Here is an 18,233-nt window from a genome sequence, read left to right as displayed (position 1 = left end):
CTTCTGGAATAAAACATACTGGAACACTACTTTTTTTTTTTTAAACGATTAGTTAGCTTGGTTATCGTATGGAGAAACCCAATTCCTCAATACAGCTTGGATCTAACAGAGAAAGACAAAAGCAGTTTTCAACTCTAACTGCAGATTAACAATCCACAGCATCGGGTAATATAGGAAGAAAAAGCAACTTGGCCTCTGGATTTTCCATCTACCACAGAAGCAAAACAGCTGGAAGATTTTTTGTCTTGGTAAGTTTTAAAGTTATTCTTACTTGCAAGTCTAATTTTGAGCTATTTGTGAATTCTACATCCATCTACCATCCACATACAATTGCAAATAGACAAATCTCTCTCAGCCTGAGAAAATTTTGACAACTGAAATACAAAACTCACTTTTGTGGCATTTGGTAGACTTTGGAAACTTGGAAAGAATTAAAAAGGACTCTGCACTACAGCAGAGACTAACTCATTCCAGTTGTAAGGATGAACAAGTTTCAGTTGTTTAGCTGTAAATCTTCTGTAGATTTTATTGTATACAGTTACAGAAAATTAGTGCTACCAGATTCTTTGCTAAGCATGTAATTTGAGTATTGTGAATATATTAATGTGAAATTCTGATCTTACCAAAAAAGCAAAAGCCAAAAATCCTATCAACTTCAGGAAAGCTGGATTTCACCCAACGCCAGAGCATAGACCTAGTATTACTAGAACTAGAAAATGGATACCTCAATAAAACCACTGTAAAAAATCCCAAATCAATGCACATCTGTAAGTAGCAATCATTGTATATCGTTTCAACTGAACTTTTATTTATGGTACTTCTGAGCAGTAGAAGTAGTCTGAGTTGTACAACCAACCAAGAAACCAGTCTTACGTTGATTCAGACTATAATCAAGTTTGTAGCACAAACAATGGTGCAGCTGAAAATCCAAAGACATTGCTGCAACAGGCACCAAGCCCTTCCTTTAACAATTTGTGGAACGATGGGGAAGTTAACTGTACCTCAGTTGAGCAGCAGTTTGTTTCTAAATAGAGATTCATTTGATAAACACAAAATACAACATATAAGGCAACATTATATTAACTGGAAAATAGAGGGGTTTGTTACAGTTGTTCTTTGGGGGAGGGAGGGGGAAGGATGCAGTTGCAAGTGAAGGATTAAAACAAGAAAGCTGTTTACAAACAGAAGATGGAAGTACAGATAAAAATGAAAAAAAGTTGCCAATACATAATTTTCTACTTTTTGCCTTTCTTCATGCTGACGTAGAAATTAAAATACAGTAAATAATCCAGAACAATGGAAAAGAATTTAAGTTACGTATTGGTATTAACAAACTCTCAGAAATGTCTGACACATCAAGAGGGAACGAAGGAGGCGATGCTAAAAGAAGAGACAAAGTGTTACAGAAAGCAAACTTAATTAAGATTTAGTAGCTATGGGAGGAAAAAAGTCTGAAGCAGTCTTGACAAAAAAGAAAGATGGATCCTTTCCAAGTTCTTGAGCCCTTTTTCTTACTATCCTTTTGTGCTTCTTTACATATTGAAGAGAACAATCTAAACAACAGCAACAAAAAACCCCATTTGAAGCCTACATTGTGTGCTTTGGACACCAGTCTCCATTCATTCATGATTCGCCAAGGTTTTGATTTACACTGCTTAGAACAATTCCTAAATCTTTCACAAATGAAAACAGCTGAGTCAATAATTTTAAAGCAATAAACCAACTATGTGCAAGGTTTTAACACTCTCTTTTTTGCTGTCTTCCAACTTTAGAGTTCAAATTTTGAAATACTTATTTTAAACAAATACTAAAATTATGCTGGTGCCACAAGAATGATCTCGTGTATGATGGAAAAATATGCCATTTAAAATTTTACAGGAATTCACTTCAAAGAGTGGAAATTCTGAATCTTCAAACTTCTGCCAGTATATACCCAGCTTTATCAGGTTTTCATTATTGCTTTCCTGGGCTTAGTTTGTTGTTCGTAACATGCCCTATTAGTCTGGTCCTTCAAATTTATACACCAATGAATGAAATAAAACTTCATATGGCAAACATGGCTAGATGCTTCGTGTCTTCAGTATCTGTTTTACAGAGAATTCTGGAGCCCCTAAACCACACGTTTCCAAACGCAAAATGCACCACTCCATTGTACCTGCCTGTTAAATTGGTGCAAACACACACAATGGCTGCAAACAAACGTAAAGGAACCCTCACAAAAAAAAGCCTTCACCCAAAAATCTGGAAATGTTATGATACTTTGCTGTGTTTTCAGATTATCTAGTATGACAAGATTTATAAAACTCTTCTGCAAAGGATTTCTAAGAATCGATCATTTTTAGAAGTGACACATTTTCAATGGCTACTTCAAAAACTCCTGAAGATTTTTAGATTGCTTTTTCTAAAAGGAATCAGATTCCCATTAATCTCAGAGAAGTAGAATTCTGTGACTCAATACGTCATGTATCTGACTAACAAAAACCAAGAAATGTATTATTCCTGGATCCCAGTCAATACAATTGAAAGTAACCCTGTTATTTCAGCAAAGGCAGAGTGACTTACCAGAAAAGCACTTGTTTACATAGAGGAAAGTAACTTACAGAAGTACACACACACAAAAATCCATGTGAGCATTTCTCCTACAATAAGAATATGTTTTCCTCACAGTAGTATTACTTCTAATGTTATGGGCCCAGTTTCAAGCTAAAAAAACCCCACAAAAATCTCCACTTATTCTGACATAGGAGAATATAGATGGTTTTATTGATTTTAGCTGCTTAGACAAAGCTTAACAGTAAATGAAGTAAGCATAACATCTATAACAGACCTTTCAGATTAACTGGTATCATGTTCAGAGGATCTTTATTCTCAGTATTATCATTTACTTCCTCAAAAAACCCTGTCTGTTTCTCTTCTTGTTTTACATGTTTATAAATGGAGGTTTATAAGAGAGGGCACCACTGGTATTTATCATTGGACCATGTTCTTTTAAGAAATATTCTGAATAAAGATACGTACTGATACTGCACTTTCCATACAAAGGGAATCCTATATTCACATTTACCTGCACCACTTCCCTTACATTCAGTCGTAACAACCTACGCTGCCCAGGCAGAAGCAGTCTTCATCAGCTCTGAAAGAACAGATTCTAATCTGTGTTGTGGGTCTCCAAATTCCACATCCCGCTGAACGTGAGAGTCACAGCAGTACAACAAAGAACAAATAGTTTGCTGTGTAAAGTTAAAAAATGCCAAGTATATACTAGCTTCTACACTTCCTCATCCCTGCAACTCTAATATTTGTAAGTGATACAATATTTTTGGGGTAACACAGCCCATGTTACAGTAGTTTCCCAGTGAAAGTTAAAAATACCAATTCCTGGTTTATTTGGCTCCTTTAAATTAGCACTTTGTTCCTTTAAACACTTTTAAAAGTAATAAATCAAAGAGTAATTTTGGAAACAAGTTGGTTTTTTTTGCATGGGGATCAGTCTGGAAAGAGAAAGAAACCAGAAGAAAAGGAATGGCATTAAATGTAAAATGGTATTGAAGCCCTATCCACAGCTCTGAGTATTTCTGACAAGATGATGATGAAGTTTGTGTTGCTATGAATAGTTGCACATTTTCTCCTGCAGAAGCAATAAATCATCAGCATGCCAGAACGTACATAATGCCACTTCTGCAGAAATCTGAGACCCAAAACTGAGTGACACAGAAAAACGACAGAACCAAGTGAAGTGATAGCCTATTCTAATGTAAAAAACACGACAGTTCATAACGAGTTAAATAACATTTTAAAGCAATAGTATCTGTAATCACAATCTTCCTTGCTTATTTTCCAAGGTCTGCACTCAGGTATTTCAGCAGCTCCACTCACGACAAGCAACTCTAGACTTGCAGGAAGAGTTTGAGACTGTGGTTCTGTCTAAACTGAGCCCTGAGCCTCAACCGCTTTATCTCATCGTGGTTATGACACTACCTAAACATCTAAACCTGGGAATCTGTGACATAATGTGACTGATTAAAAACCCCTGTTTCCAAACTCTAGTATTTGTCATTTTTAGGTCTTACATATTAGGCTATCATTATGTGATATTTTGGATAAACAGTTTATATTTTTTTAAGCTGCTTGCCCAGAACATCAGGAAATTTTTGAAACAGTATTTTTATTTCCTTCCAAGCTGATTAAAACTCCAGCTAAGTATCTTACTCAGAACCTATTTTTGTATAACAAGTTAAGCATTAAGCTGCTCAAACATGCCAAGCAACATCATAAAACGTTTAATTTTTTCAATATCAAAATTTCAATGGAATCACATACGTTCCCTACCAGGTATATTCTCAGAAGAAACTCATCCCTGCTTATCCGAATGTCTCCATTTAATACAAGACATTTGAATTATTTCAAAGTTCTAGGGCATAATCTTATGCAGCTGTAGTGTTTGGCTATTCTGTATTAGACCATTTAATTCATTTTATGGTCTGAGAGCACATATATATATATACACAGAACTTTTAACTTTAACATGTAAGCTTAAAAGTTCATTTTGAACACATAATATTAGAAGAAATGCAGAAAGCAGACTGCAGCAGAATACATGGTCAGAAAGTGGGCTGCATTGCAAAATGTTTGGTTTTGAAAGATTCATTTCAGTTTTAATGTATTTCAGGGGGAAAATGTGCTGCTGTAGGGAAAACCCCCAGCCATTCATTATTTAAATAACTGTACAGTGTCTTTAAAAACTACCAAGAACTAAAGTGTTATTCACCTTTTTGGACTATGAAGCAGCTATTCTATACTGTGAAAATAGTAAAATACTGGACTTGTACTGTGGCTTCATCCTTAACCATATGCCATGAAGTCACTTTCCCTGCATCTGCAAACACTGAACATAAAAGTACTGGAAAATAATTTAGGAGATGTGAAGAGGTTTCAAACTTCAGACAATTAGTTCAGCTTATCCTTGACAAGTTAGAAACCACCCACAGACCTGTTTCCCATCCGTTTACTATGATTCATGTGAAAATTTAATCTAACGAACTACCAACTCTGAGCACTGTTCAAGTGATTAATATTTTAAATGTCTGAAATAACAAAAAAAATACACAATTAGCTCTGGAGAAAAGTGATACTTTTTCCTACCTTTTTTTTTTAAACAGAAGTTAGACTTTCAGCAGAGAAATATTAACAAAGCTTTTAACCAAGTTCTGGTTTTGAAAAAAATACTTACTAGTAGACACCAAAATACTTATGACTACATACTAACAGTAAAACATACAGAAGTAAGTTTTTAAATATAAACTTTCTCAAACTTTCATGTATTCCCTCCATTTACGTAGGGTAAAAAATGATTTTTCAGTATGTGTTAAAAGCAAGTGTTTTCTTCCCCTCCCAGAAGCAGGGCTTGCAATACAACTGTCAGCCAAACAAAAAGTTATTTTTTAGGCAACAGTGGAACATTTGATCAAGATTCCTAGATATAATTCCTGGCTGCATGTACAGCATGGTTGGAAGTTTGTAACCACTGCTCCTAGGGAAGCCAAAAAATAAAGACTTGATAGGTTTACTCTGAGGTTGAGCAGACATCATTTGTAACAATAACACTAAAGCCAGTAACAGAACTGGGAGAAGTGACCTGACTCAAAAGTCACCTTATCATTCATAATTGAATGTAAAGGAAGCAGCACAGGTCTGCTCCTCCTTCAGGGTGACTGCTTCAGGATTGCCAAATGCACTTAAACTTGAACTTGGCAGGAACAGCATGAAAATTAACTTTCTCTGGTTTTACTTTATTTCTCTTTGTAACTACACAAAAGCTACTGTACAAGGCCTTGTATAACCGCTAATAGTAGCCTGGAAAGCAAAGCCAGATCAACAGCTGAGATAAGAAAAGTGATCTGCTTCACAAAGGAAACAAAACATGAAAAATGAGGGTTTTTTTCCGGATTTAAGTGCTACCTTCTTTTATCATCTCAACTACTTAAAAAACAAAGTTAAAAACCAGGTCTCTCTAAAATCATACTTGGATCTTTATCACTGCATTTTAATTCTTTATACAAAGTTAGAAGAAATACATTATTTTCTTTAAAAGGTGGATGAAACATTTCAGTATGGTATTTATAGTGATAACACACCTGATACTTCAGTGTTATTTGGATAAAAATCTTCTCAAAGATACAAAAATAGTCTAACAACAATTTTAAATGTTCATCTCAAAAGATAACTAAGTAGGGACACACATGCAAAGCAAACAGCGTTATAGGCTCTCCTTACAAATTTAAAGTTACTTGAATATGTAATTTTCAATGTTTAAGACACCTATCTTGCGCTTATCTCCTGCCTAACACTAATGTCAAAAAATAGTGTCAGAAACATATTTTTCAAGTCTACTATAACTGTGCATATATAAATTTGAAAAATGTGTGTATATATGCATAGGTATGTATATAGTATTCAACAAATTATACATCTATATATACATATATAAAGAGAACCAGAAAGGCTTATATAATCCAAATTCCCAAATTTATATAAATATTTTTGAAAATACTATCACTCCGTCTCCCTACTTCCCTTCCACGAAGATATTCTGCAAACATTCTGCATGTTCTATAACCTTGCGCATTTAATTGTGGTGAGCACAGGTCTAAGCAGTCCAATTTACAATGAAAGCATACCACGTAATCTAAGCAGAACATCGTTCCTGAAAATTTATCCATTGCAATGACTTCTCTACTAAGTCCACTATATAAATTTTAGAGTTTGCTGCTTGAAATAGAAAGCTATTCTTTGAAGCTAATCTAATGGACTCTAACCACAATTAACAGATTCCAAAGACTTGTCTACATACACATAAGCGTGGCAAACTCATCAGTTTGGGCAGTTTAAGCAGTACAGGAGCCTTAGTTATGGCTCTAATTTAATTATTTTATCTTTTATCTGTTCAATAGTCTCTTCTGACAGTCATCATACTTGCTTCAAAATGAAGATATTTAAATGGACTTTGGGTGTACTATTGTTCCTGCTGTTGTCTATCGGGCGCTGTACAGAACAATCCACGCCTAATAAAACATCCCAACGGAGGCACCCTCGTTCAGCAGACGGTGGAGAGGAAGGGAAGAAATGTGGTTACACGTTCTTGGTCCCAGAACAAAAAATCACAGGGCCAATTTGCGTGAATACTAATGGACCAGGTACTGGTAGCAGAAAAGACGAAGTCACAAGAATGGACATAGAGAACTTGAAGGATGTGCTGTCCAAGCAAAAGCGGGAGATTGATATTTTGCAATTGGTAGTGGATGTGGATGGAAACATTGTGAATGAAGTAAAATTACTGAGGAAAGAAAGTCGTAACATGAACTCTCGGGTCACCCAACTCTATATGCAACTCTTGCATGAGATAATTCGAAAGCGTGATAACTCACTTGAGCTTTCCCAACTGGAAAACAAAGTCCTTAATGTTACAACAGAAATGTTGAAGATGGCAACAAAATACAAGGAGCTTGAAGTAAAATACGCAGCACTAACTGATCTTGTAAATAATCAGTCTGTGACTATCTCGCTGCTGGAAGAGCAGTGCTTGAGAATCTTCTCGCGACAGGACACCCATGGGTCTCCACCTCTTGTTCAAGTAGTGCCCCAGCACATTCCTAACAGCCAGCCATACACTCCTGTTCTTCTGGGAGGTAACGAGATACAGCGAGACCCAGGTTACCCCAGAGACAGAGATGTAAGACCACCACCTGATCCAGCTACTTCTCCTACAAAGAGTCCTTTCAGAGTACCACCACTGGCTTTAATTAATGAGGGTGAGTTACCTATCGCTATTTACCTAACCTGAGATTTCTTTATTTCAGAGGGAAACTGTCCTGGCTATAGAAATAGAATGAAGAATTTAAAGTATCTGGTACAGCTAGCCCTTTCTCCTGCTTCTGATTTTCTTCCCCCCCAAGGAAAGCTTTAGTTTGCCAAATAGTCTAATTCTTAAGCTATAGCTGCATAAGATAAATTTGTTGAAGCAGCTGATACTCAGAAATTCAATCTGAAGAATTCATGCCTTTGAGTCACAAAGTATTGGGGTTTCTGTCTCCAGCTGCGTCTGAGTTATGGGAATGAAAATTCAATATTAGCATATACTTTCTAGTATTTGCCCTGTTTCTTTGAAGATGCCTACTAGCTATATGTTACAGTAACTGGCAATGGTGAATAAGAGAAGCTAATTCATCTTAAATAAATGAAATAATTTTAAGTAGTTGTCCTTTATACCTACACACATACATTTGCCAGAAGTTAATCCTGCTAGAAGAATTTTACTCCTTCTATTCTGAGCTGCTTTAAAATGAACATCTAAATCTACCAACACAGGGGTACAATAAGTCTAAGTGTTTGGCTGAAATATTCAAGAGAGTAAGATAAGTTTGAAAGGATTGAAAATTGAATCAAGGCTGGATCTAATTAGATGCACTCAGCTTTGAAAATTTAAAATGAGTAGCTACATTCCCAGTAATTTGATGTCGGTAGGGGACGGGAAGTTAAATTAATACCATAAATATTATGAAAATACATTCAGAAGACTGTATAACATCTTCATGTGTTACATTGTTCAGGTCATTACATAATCCCATTTATCACTAGAAACAAAACTAGCGGCAAGAAAATTAACTGCCTCTGAGCTGCCCTGAATTCTATCATGATTCTCAATTTATTAAAATTTTGACAGAATTGTGATTAAAAAAGTAATTAAGGATTCAGAAAAAAACCCAAGTTTTTCTCAGACATCCATTCAAGTGCTTGCTCTTGGCTTCTGTTAGCTTGCACAGCAAAAACGTTTGGGTTGGGGATGGGGCTTTCAAATTGCCTTTAGTCACAGCTGGAAGTTCAACTTGGTCCCTAAGATGAAGACAAACGTTTATTTATGACTGTTCAACAGCATTACAAACAACTAGCTGCCGATATAAAGAACAACTATTTTTATTCAGGGTCCACCAAAAATTCAGGCACATGCCCAACTAAAATGCCAGATGTCATAAGAATTTAAATCACACATCATGAGACAAAGGAAACAGCTAATATAAAAGCATTACGTTAATGTCTGGTCAGACAGCAAAAGTATAATTCTAAAAAACAGCAACTCCCTGTTTCCCAGAAAACCCATACTTTAAGGTTTTGTTATAAATGCATCTTTTTCTCTCTCAATATACGCCTGCTATACATACAAAATGAAGCAATGGCACTAAATATCTCTCTCTGAACTATTTACCATAGTTTTCACTAAGCCCTTTACCACTAGAAGTTCAGTTTGAATCCATTTTTGCAAGGGAACATAAAGAAATCTTAGGAAACTTATTTTAACATTATTCAACTTCCTTTATTTAATACTAGATTCTTCAGCTTGAAGTTTAAGTGTTTCTTGCAGTGCCTTGGGAAAATGAGGGTTGGGAATTGCTACAGCTGGTAAAGCATCAATCATCAAAACCAAAACTTCTAAATTGCAACACAATGCCCAGTTATCATCTCTGATTTTTTAAATTAATGTAAGCCTATTTAATGGTGCACAGAACCAAAACTGTCTGTCATAGAAAAATGACTTTTCCAGTTAAAAGATTACGACTATTTATAACGTATAAAGATATCAAAAAAGACCAGTGAAAACCAAACAGTCCCATTTAGAAGTCAAAGACTTGGTTATGACAGAATGAACAACTGGACAAACAAGTAGGAGCTTTCTCCTACTGTACCTGAAGAACTTGTACCTAACAAATACTTGCACGCAGCAGAAGTTTACAGAAGGGTCAGTGTGCATCTTAATATTGTGGGAGGAGTGTAAAATTCAAAATATATCATGAACAGAAGGATGAGATCTTATTTTCTGAAAAGTATTTTGGTTAATTTGCATAAAAATTGCTCTAAACATTGAGGAAGAATAATGTTCCTGCAAATTACAGTTTTCACAATTATCTTAATTCTTGGAATAATAACCAGTGTCCCCAAATTTTACTGCCCCTATGTTGCAAAACGTAGCTTCAAGTAGACAGAATACTTGAAAATTACACACACAGAGCCCACTCTGCTGCTAATATGTCTCAGTTAACAATGTAACTTTTTTTTTTTTTAAATACATGTCCAATTTTATTTTGGAGTTTTCCTCTACTATTGCCCAAAAAAATCCTCTATATGAAGCTTACATAAGCACAGCTTCTGTATCCACTCAAGGTAACATTTGGCACCTTAAAATAGGCTTCAGCCATCATTTTATTAAGCTTCCAACTTAAAATCTTTCATCCCTTTCCTTCTCTACTACATTTAATTTACATTACCAAAATACGATCTGTACTAAATCATAAGTCTAACACACAATTTTAGAAGTGAAATATTAAAACAATCATCTTCTCATAGTATTCTAAATTATAACTAATTGTCTCAGCAACTGAGTGTACACAGACTGTTACAAAAGACTAGATATGCATATGACAGTTATTCTTTACACAGATAACAAAATTTTAAACAGAATAATTCTTTTTTTTCCCCATTAGCCAGAGAGTGTCCACTCACACCAGCACTGTGGAGAATCTTACACTGTTTCACAAATCTCAGCATTTCCAGTGAACAAGAAATGGATCAGTTCTTATAATGTGACTTAAAATAATTAACATATAACAAAGTATTTACTTCTCAAAAAAAGATTCAAGGCTATACACCAAAAGTTATGAGATTTGTTGGATTTCCTTACACTAAGAGCAGAAGTCTGTTACATCTGCTACAACATCAGCTTATGATAAGCACATAGACAAATGTGAGCATCAAAAAGCGGACAAGTTGCATCCTGTGACCTTAATGCCAGCTGAACTTCAGAAGTGATCAAAGTGTATTATATAAACAGACTAGTACAATGCTGTCTGCCTTAAAAGCTACTTAAAAATCAGTCCAAACATCTGCTTGGGTCTCTCATGGAAAAATGAGTCCTCAATTCTTCTGCTGCAGTGGAAATGATGTGAAATAATATATAGCAGATCTAATTGAGCTATTCTTAATATTCAATTAATATTATTAAAAATACCACTTGTCTGTTTACACTTTTTCTAATGCAATAATTGCATTACAATAACACTTCTAGAACAACGTCCCTATTAGTTATACAGTGCCCGAATTTACTTTAGACAGTTCAAGGAAAGGGAATGAGACCCAACTTAGCCTAGGAAATTATCTATCCATTGGACCAACTTTGCAATGTGCACAATCTATGTAGAAATTTAAATTGTGAACAAGCGAAAAAGCAGTCTTATACCAAAGCTACGCTATTTCTTTCCTAAGCTACTACTGTATGCACTGCAAGAATGACAAAAACATCATCAAATACTGCCAGTATAGCACGCGACAGTACTTACAACAATGGCTCAATGTCTGCAGCGTTCTCGGTAGCACTGTCACAGCCAGAAGCTCCAAGTAGTCACCTTCGTTAGATACACAAGCTTTTTGCACTCTTAATTAATATGAAATGCTTTATGGATTTCTTGCTAATTACACACTTACCCAACTGGCAACTACTACTTTAAGATCTAAAACAAAGAACAACCTTCAATTTGCTTTTGTCATGCAACCTTAATCTGCAATGAAGGTCACTTGCACTCGACCTCCACTTGTGATTCAAGAGTAACCTCAACAACTGTCTTTTATGCTTCTTTGCACATTAGCTTCTATGGCTGTTGAGTTTTCTCTGAACTTCCAAGCAGATTTGAGGAAGTGAGCCTTCTAAAATGAGAGGAAAGCTGTAGGTAATTTATTTTCATATTTACTGAGTATGAGTTTTCAAATGCATTTAGGGCATCCACCACTAACTAGCCATCAGAACATATCGTGCTTTTCATTAGTAAATAATAAATCTCTTTAAATCAGCTGCAGCAGTGATACATGAACATAAACACTTTTCTAAAAAGTAGAAAATAAAAATATTACCAAAAAATGAAAGGCAAACTAGGCAAAGTTTTCAGAGGAAATGTAAGCTGCATGCTTCTTACAGAATAACTAGATGCTCTTATGCAAGTAGTATTTATAAAACCACTACTGACATGGTCTAAAATAGAGCTTTTCAAGCAGCATTGTCAACAGCATTTTTGTAGAATCAGAGCCCTGAAAACAAGTATGTGAGCCCTTTTATCTGCTCAAAAGTCCTTCTCCAGTGCTTGCCTATTTTCTTCATCAGTATCCATCTACACATATCACACCAGGATGACACATGAAACTTAAAAAGCTTCCGACCCCCAGTTAACAGGCTGATGCTAGAACTAGGTAAGTACATAAAGGCAAAAAAGTTATGGAGTATAATACTCTTTCACTAAATTCTGTGTCTGTAGACTTTGGCAGTAAATATTTCTTACAGCAGCTCTCAAAACTATTTATGTATTCAGCTAGGGGGGGTGTGGGATGTTGTTCAGGTGTCTTGGGTTTGTTTTGTTTTAAACTTCCACCAGTTTCAAATGGGTGCACTACGACAACGAAGTAAATTGACCTCTACCTGGTATAGGAGAAAAATAGTTAATGACAATCATAATGTACTTCTTGAATATCAAGAATCAGAGTATAAATCTTTGTCACAGTAGACAAAGTTAAAAACTGGGTGTCGGTAACTGAAGTCTATTATCTGGTTAGCAAAATGAAGTTTCTGTTTTTAAAAAAATATATATACAGGATATTGACATGTTTGTTTATATATACACAATTAATTTAAGACAGTAAATTCTTACCCTGTTTTCCATGGTAGTTCTACCTTAATTGAACTACTGACTTTCCATTACCATTACAAAACATTCTTGAACAATGTGCACTGCACAGCCAAGCTTGAATGCTTACAGTATTTCTTTTCAAAAAGGTCCATTCAAAGACTGCCAACAAGCCAAGGAAGCTGGGCATTCCAACAGCGGGATTTATATGATCAAACCTGAAAATAGTAATGAGCCAATGCAACTATGGTGTGAGAACAGCCTGGACCCTGGAGGATGGGCAGTTATTCAGAAGAGGACAGACGGATCTGTCAACTTTTTCAGGAACTGGGACAGTTACAAGGTAAATTCTGGAACGCAGGATATCAGCTGCTTCATTTCAGCACAGCAGTGACATTGTCTATTGAAATCAAGGTGGTGTGAACATTTCCAACGCAATTCTTCATTGCAAATGGTCCTACTGAATGGTTGGAAATAGCTGCTTAAGTTAGACAGTCAAATTAATTTTACGAACAAAGATAATTGAAAAGAGTAGTCATCCCTCAGAGGCAAACATATTTCCGTGGGAATGTCCTACTTCACTCAATGCATTACTTAACTTTGTATGAACTAACTTATTGTCTGAAATAGCCTACACTTGTTACGCGCAACACAATAACTGGGGAGACATGTTATTCTAGACAGTGACTGGGAAGTCATTTATTATAAAGACTTAACTAAACACATGATTTTTATTAACACACTGAGAACTACAGTAAATACTTGAAAAGCTTAATTGTCTCCCTTACGAATAAGCAATCTCAGCCAGTGGAATTATTTATTTAAGCACATTAACAGATTTGCAGGATCAGGGCCTCAACTTTAATTCATTATTAGTAATGTTTTTAAGGAAATAATTTCTACCTTTAAAATTAGGTTAGAAATCTGAAGATGTAGGGCTGGTGAAGGGAAACACATTCTTGCATGTTACTGCGATATTATGTACTAGCAAGCATAATGCCTAGGATGACAAACGCATGCTGCTTTGGAGTAATTATATGCTAGACAGGAAATGTGAAAATCCCTTTGGTTGTTTTTTTAAATAACAATGAAGTGCTGACTTCATACACATAGATCACAGCTTTTTCCTATGATGCTGTGCTCACTTAAAATGGATCTACAATTGCCACATACATTGTATCTGAAGAGAGAACTGAGCCACATTTAACTCAATCAGTAATCTAAAAATAATATCATATATACAAAGGGAACGACAAAAGATTACTATGAGGATTTTCACTTTTTGCATTCTTGGAATTTAACTATTCAAATGTTAATCATTGCTTAGTAGCAGTTATTGAAAGTCTTTATTTCTCAGAAAAGTAGGTGGTTGGGTTTTGGGTTGGCAGGTGGTTTTTTTTTTTTTTTCAAATGTTATAAGGCAGTTATGGAGTGCCTTATAAAGTAACCATAAACACTTTGAACATAATGCAAAGAAAACGTAGAAAAGTGTGTAACTGGTGTCTAACAATGACTGAAGTTTGGGCAGATTCGCCCCTAAGAGATTTCTCACTAAATCACAGTGGCTGAAGATGGTATTCCTATTACCTAACTTCAAGTATGTGAAGGTGCACCTCTGTGACTGGCTTTAAACTAAAGCCTGCACCACTGAGAAGAGAGGTGTCTCCCATGCTCACATTTCTACTTCTTTCCCAATCTCTGTGTGGCTGCACAGCTACAATGTTGACGCAAGGGAAGTATTGCGAATGTGGCCAGGAGCCAGGAGAAAAGCACTGCTACCATTTTTGGCAGCAGCATGATGCTAGATCAACTTAAGCCACTTGTGAAACTGCAGCTTGAGTTAGGAGCCTAAACTGTTTATCTCCTGGAAAGAGACTTTCCCAGAAAGTGATGCTAAGCAGGAAATCAACTGTAGGTCCTACGTAATCAACGGTCTGAGAAGAAGAGTAGGAAGACCTCAGAAACTAGGAAGTCTAACAGATAGCTATGGTGGGTGAGATACGTACCTTAGCTGCAACACCAAACATTAACACTAGTTTACTCACGGACAGGAGACAGCAGATACGAAATATCATTTCACAGCTACTGTACTGGTAGTCTGATTTGAAAGGAAAGTCGTCTTTAAATTTCATTTCTAATAATTCTAGTAAAGAGCACAGGTGAATGATGTGATTAAATTTACAGTAAAAAGCCACTAGCTGCATTAAAAAGGCAACAAGAAGTTATTTACCTTGAACACTGGGAGTGTTGATCCATAAATACCTTTTCCAGCCTGGAAATATGCCCCCTTAAATTTCATTATTCATACACTCTTACAGATCCCCTTAGCTTTGTCAAGAAATGCATTGTTTCGGTTTCCCTATTCTCCCTCCCTTTATCTTAAAAGGAAAAGGACATCACAGAAAACAGGTAGTTTTGCCACCTTTACTGATTCTGGCAGTACCTCACGTGGCTAGCAGCCCAACTGAGTAAATGGCCAAGTGCAGCAAAATAAGACATTTAAATACAAGGGTTGAGCAGTCATTCAGAAGCTTAAAGGCTTTCAGTACCCAAGTTTAACGGGTTTATAATACTGATGATGATAAGCGTTTTGACAAACAAGAAAAACTAAGCTAACATCACCTTCTGATCTTCTTTTGTACAGAAAGGATTTGGAAACATTGATGGAGAGTACTGGCTGGGACTAGAAAATATTTTCATGCTTACCAATCAGGATAATTACAGACTATTGATTGAGTTAGAGGACTGGAGCAATAAGAAAGTCTATGCAGAATACAGCAGTTTCCGCCTGGAGCCTGAAAGCGAATTCTACCGGCTACGCTTAGGAACATACCAAGGAAACGCAGGCGATTCCATGATATGGCATAACGGAAAGCAATTTACAACACTGGACAGAGACAGAGATATGTATTCAGGTAAGGAAACTATAATGTATGTGAAAAGTGAATACAGTAGGTTCCATCAGTGATACCACCTTTAAAAAAAAGAATATAGTACAAAAAAGTACATAAATTCTGATAAAACTACTCTACTGAAAGATGCTTCAAATAGATAATGATAAAAATCACATTGACAGGGCCCCCTTTAAGCCCCTGCACCATTCAGAAATTCAAATTCTATTACCCTCATTGCAGACACACTTGAGCAAGCTTTATATTTAGCTCAATGACATCCTCGTCACTTGCATGTGACACTCTACAGTCAGAATACCCATCCAGGTGATCTCAGTAGTGCTGTGGCCACATAACAATAATCACCATGAAGTAAAGCTTCTGAAAACATGAAAGGAACTGCAATTGTGCACAGGCTTAGTTATGTACCAGTACTTGAGAAACAGGCAGATCACTTTGTTTCGTTCTCCTTAAAGGACACTTTTTTGTTCATTTCCACACTCTTCCTCCAGCTTTCCCCTTAAGGCCTTAGCAGTAAAAGAAAGGTTGGAGAGCGTAATGCTTCAACTGCTTTTTCTCAGCTGTCAATAACCATAAAGCTGGACAAATCTTGCAAACTCTTAAACAAGCCTGTAACAGTAAATACAGAAGTTACAAGCAACTCTTTGTGGAACTGTGGCCCTGAGTGCTGCTTGGGACTGTATCAACTCACATTGCTTCCACTGAAGTATTTCTAAACAGTACATAATCCGAGTTCCTTGAATGTTAGCTCACGGACAAGCACTGCTGGTAGTCTGAGAAGAGTTGATCTCCTTAGTTTTCAGCTGTCACATTAAATACCATGTCAATAATCGCCCCTCCAGGCAATGGTTGCTGTTGCAGCAGAACTTATAATTTAGGTAGAAGCAGCAATTGATATAACCACAACAGGCGATGAAGTGCTTCAAAGTTCCTTCGAAGAGTAAGCCAGAATATGAAAGCGTTTGCTAATCTCCATTTCTCCTCTCTAATGGTGAAGTTCACCCATTTCTTTCTGTTCCACAGGAAACTGTGCTCATTTCCACAAAGGCGGCTGGTGGTACAACGCGTGTGCCCACTCTAACCTTAATGGGGTGTGGTACAGAGGAGGCCACTACAGGAGCAAGTATCAGGATGGAATATTTTGGGCTGAGTACCGGGGAGGTTCCTACTCCTTGAAAGCGGTTCAAATGATGATCAGACCTATAGACTGAGGAGGAAAATCCCACAGTGCTCAAGTGATCACGTATAAACTTCTCAGCGCTTGAGTTCCAGAAAAATAAAATATTACTTTTTAATCATTATTTTGCACAATCTGCCCCTGCAAAACGCAGGTCTACAGTTTTCCTGTCTTTTTTTCCCCTGTTGTGTTCCCCTCTCCTTTTTTTAGAAACCTCTTCTACTGTGACAGACGGTGTTTTTTTAAACACACATTCACAAAAGCAGATATTTGTGCTTGCAAAGCATATTTATCTTTGTTCAAGTCCAACATACTTTATGTAAACAGTCATTAAAGCTGGTAAAATATTCCAGGTAGATGACAAGATATAAGCTTTTTCACTTAAAAAGCTTATGCTTTTTCAGGTTAGCTCAACCCTTAAATGTAAATATGTGAAATGACATTGTCTTGCTTTAATGTGAAAATTGATTAGTTATTTAACAATTTATTTAAAAATGTTGGTATTACTTTCAATGAAAATCTGACTTCACATTACTGTTTAAGATTTACTCCAAGAAGCTACATAAAAAATTGAAGACATTCTAGCTTTGCCAACAGAGAGAGATTTTTGCAACAAATAATTATTTCAAAATGAAGCGGTGAATTAAACATAAAATATAAAATTTCTTAGTGGTGTAGAGAATTCCTTAAGATCTGCATATCCTACCTTCTGTAAAACACTTAGGCAAAATGTTCCTAACATAAGAAAAGAAAAATAATTGTATGAAATGATTGATGAACTCAGGACAACCAAATTGCTCGGTAGTTTTTTTTACTTTCAACCTCCACATTCAAACATCCTAATTAAACAAAAATATTTCTTGATACTTTGAACTGAAATGGCACAATGAAGAGTCCTGATATTAAAACCAGGATCTGACACTTGGGGACATCCTCCCCTGCTCCAATTAGGAGGGATGAGGTCTGAACAAGTGTTCACACATACTAGTTTAAAGAAGGACCAAGTCTCTGAATATTAGAAGTTTTCCTCCAACACAGCTTTCTGCTGACATAGTAAAACAAAGATTAGAAATCAGCTCTGAGCATACTCTCCTGCCACCCCAAACTTGGACTGCTCTTATGACACACACATTTCCCTTCCCCTACATGTATACCATTTCTGATACTGCCTATATTAAATTTTCTACCTTCTAGATATCAGATTTCCACTAGAATTAATATGTAATTTAAGAAGTTAATTAGAAAATACTTTTTCAACCTTTAACAGAACCCATACAACATACTGCATCAAAACAAGATACTTCCAAAATTGAAAATAACAAAGTGTTCGCTTTAGGTACCAGAGTCTCTGAAACTAAAGCTTCCTTCCTAGTATATAAGATCATTTAGTAATTGTACTTAGGCACACAGCTTACCTAATTTAATTTG

General features: G+C 36.0%; 2 protein-coding genes across 4 annotated transcripts in view; one reads left to right on the top strand and one right to left on the bottom strand.

The window, feature by feature from the left end:
• Window positions 1-18,233, bottom strand: part of RALGPS2 (Ral GEF with PH domain and SH3 binding motif 2) — a 101,881-nt gene that overhangs the window by 39,323 nt on the left and 44,325 nt on the right. The window lies entirely within an intron of this gene.
• On the top strand, window positions 58-17,539 carry ANGPTL1 (angiopoietin like 1). Its single transcript, XM_009819511.2, has 5 exons — window positions 58-248; window positions 6,951-7,808; window positions 12,866-13,059; window positions 15,361-15,631; window positions 16,652-17,539. The coding sequence occupies exons 2-5, from the start codon at window positions 6,983-6,985 to the stop codon at window positions 16,837-16,839; spliced, it is 1,479 nt and encodes a 492-aa protein (XP_009817813.1). The 5' UTR covers window positions 58-248; window positions 6,951-6,982; the 3' UTR covers window positions 16,840-17,539.

This window comes from Gavia stellata, chromosome 10, assembly GCF_030936135.1.
Source record: "Gavia stellata isolate bGavSte3 chromosome 10, bGavSte3.hap2, whole genome shotgun sequence".
NCBI lineage: Eukaryota > Metazoa > Chordata > Aves > Gaviiformes > Gaviidae > Gavia > Gavia stellata.
The sequence above is the reverse complement of the archived record's forward strand: the minus strand, read 5'-3'. Positions and strand labels throughout refer to the sequence as shown.

Coding starts and splice junctions, on each gene's coding strand:
- ANGPTL1 (XM_009819511.2), top strand. CDS start 6,983: ATGAAGATATTTAAATGGACTTTGGGTGTACTATTGTTCCTGCTGTTG. Junction 13,060..15,360: donor GGAACTGGGACAGTTACAAG/GTAAATTCTGGA, acceptor TCTTTTGTACAG/AAAGGATTTGGAAACATTGA. Junction 15,632..16,651: donor AGACAGAGATATGTATTCAG/GTAAGGAAACTA, acceptor TCTGTTCCACAG/GAAACTGTGCTCATTTCCAC.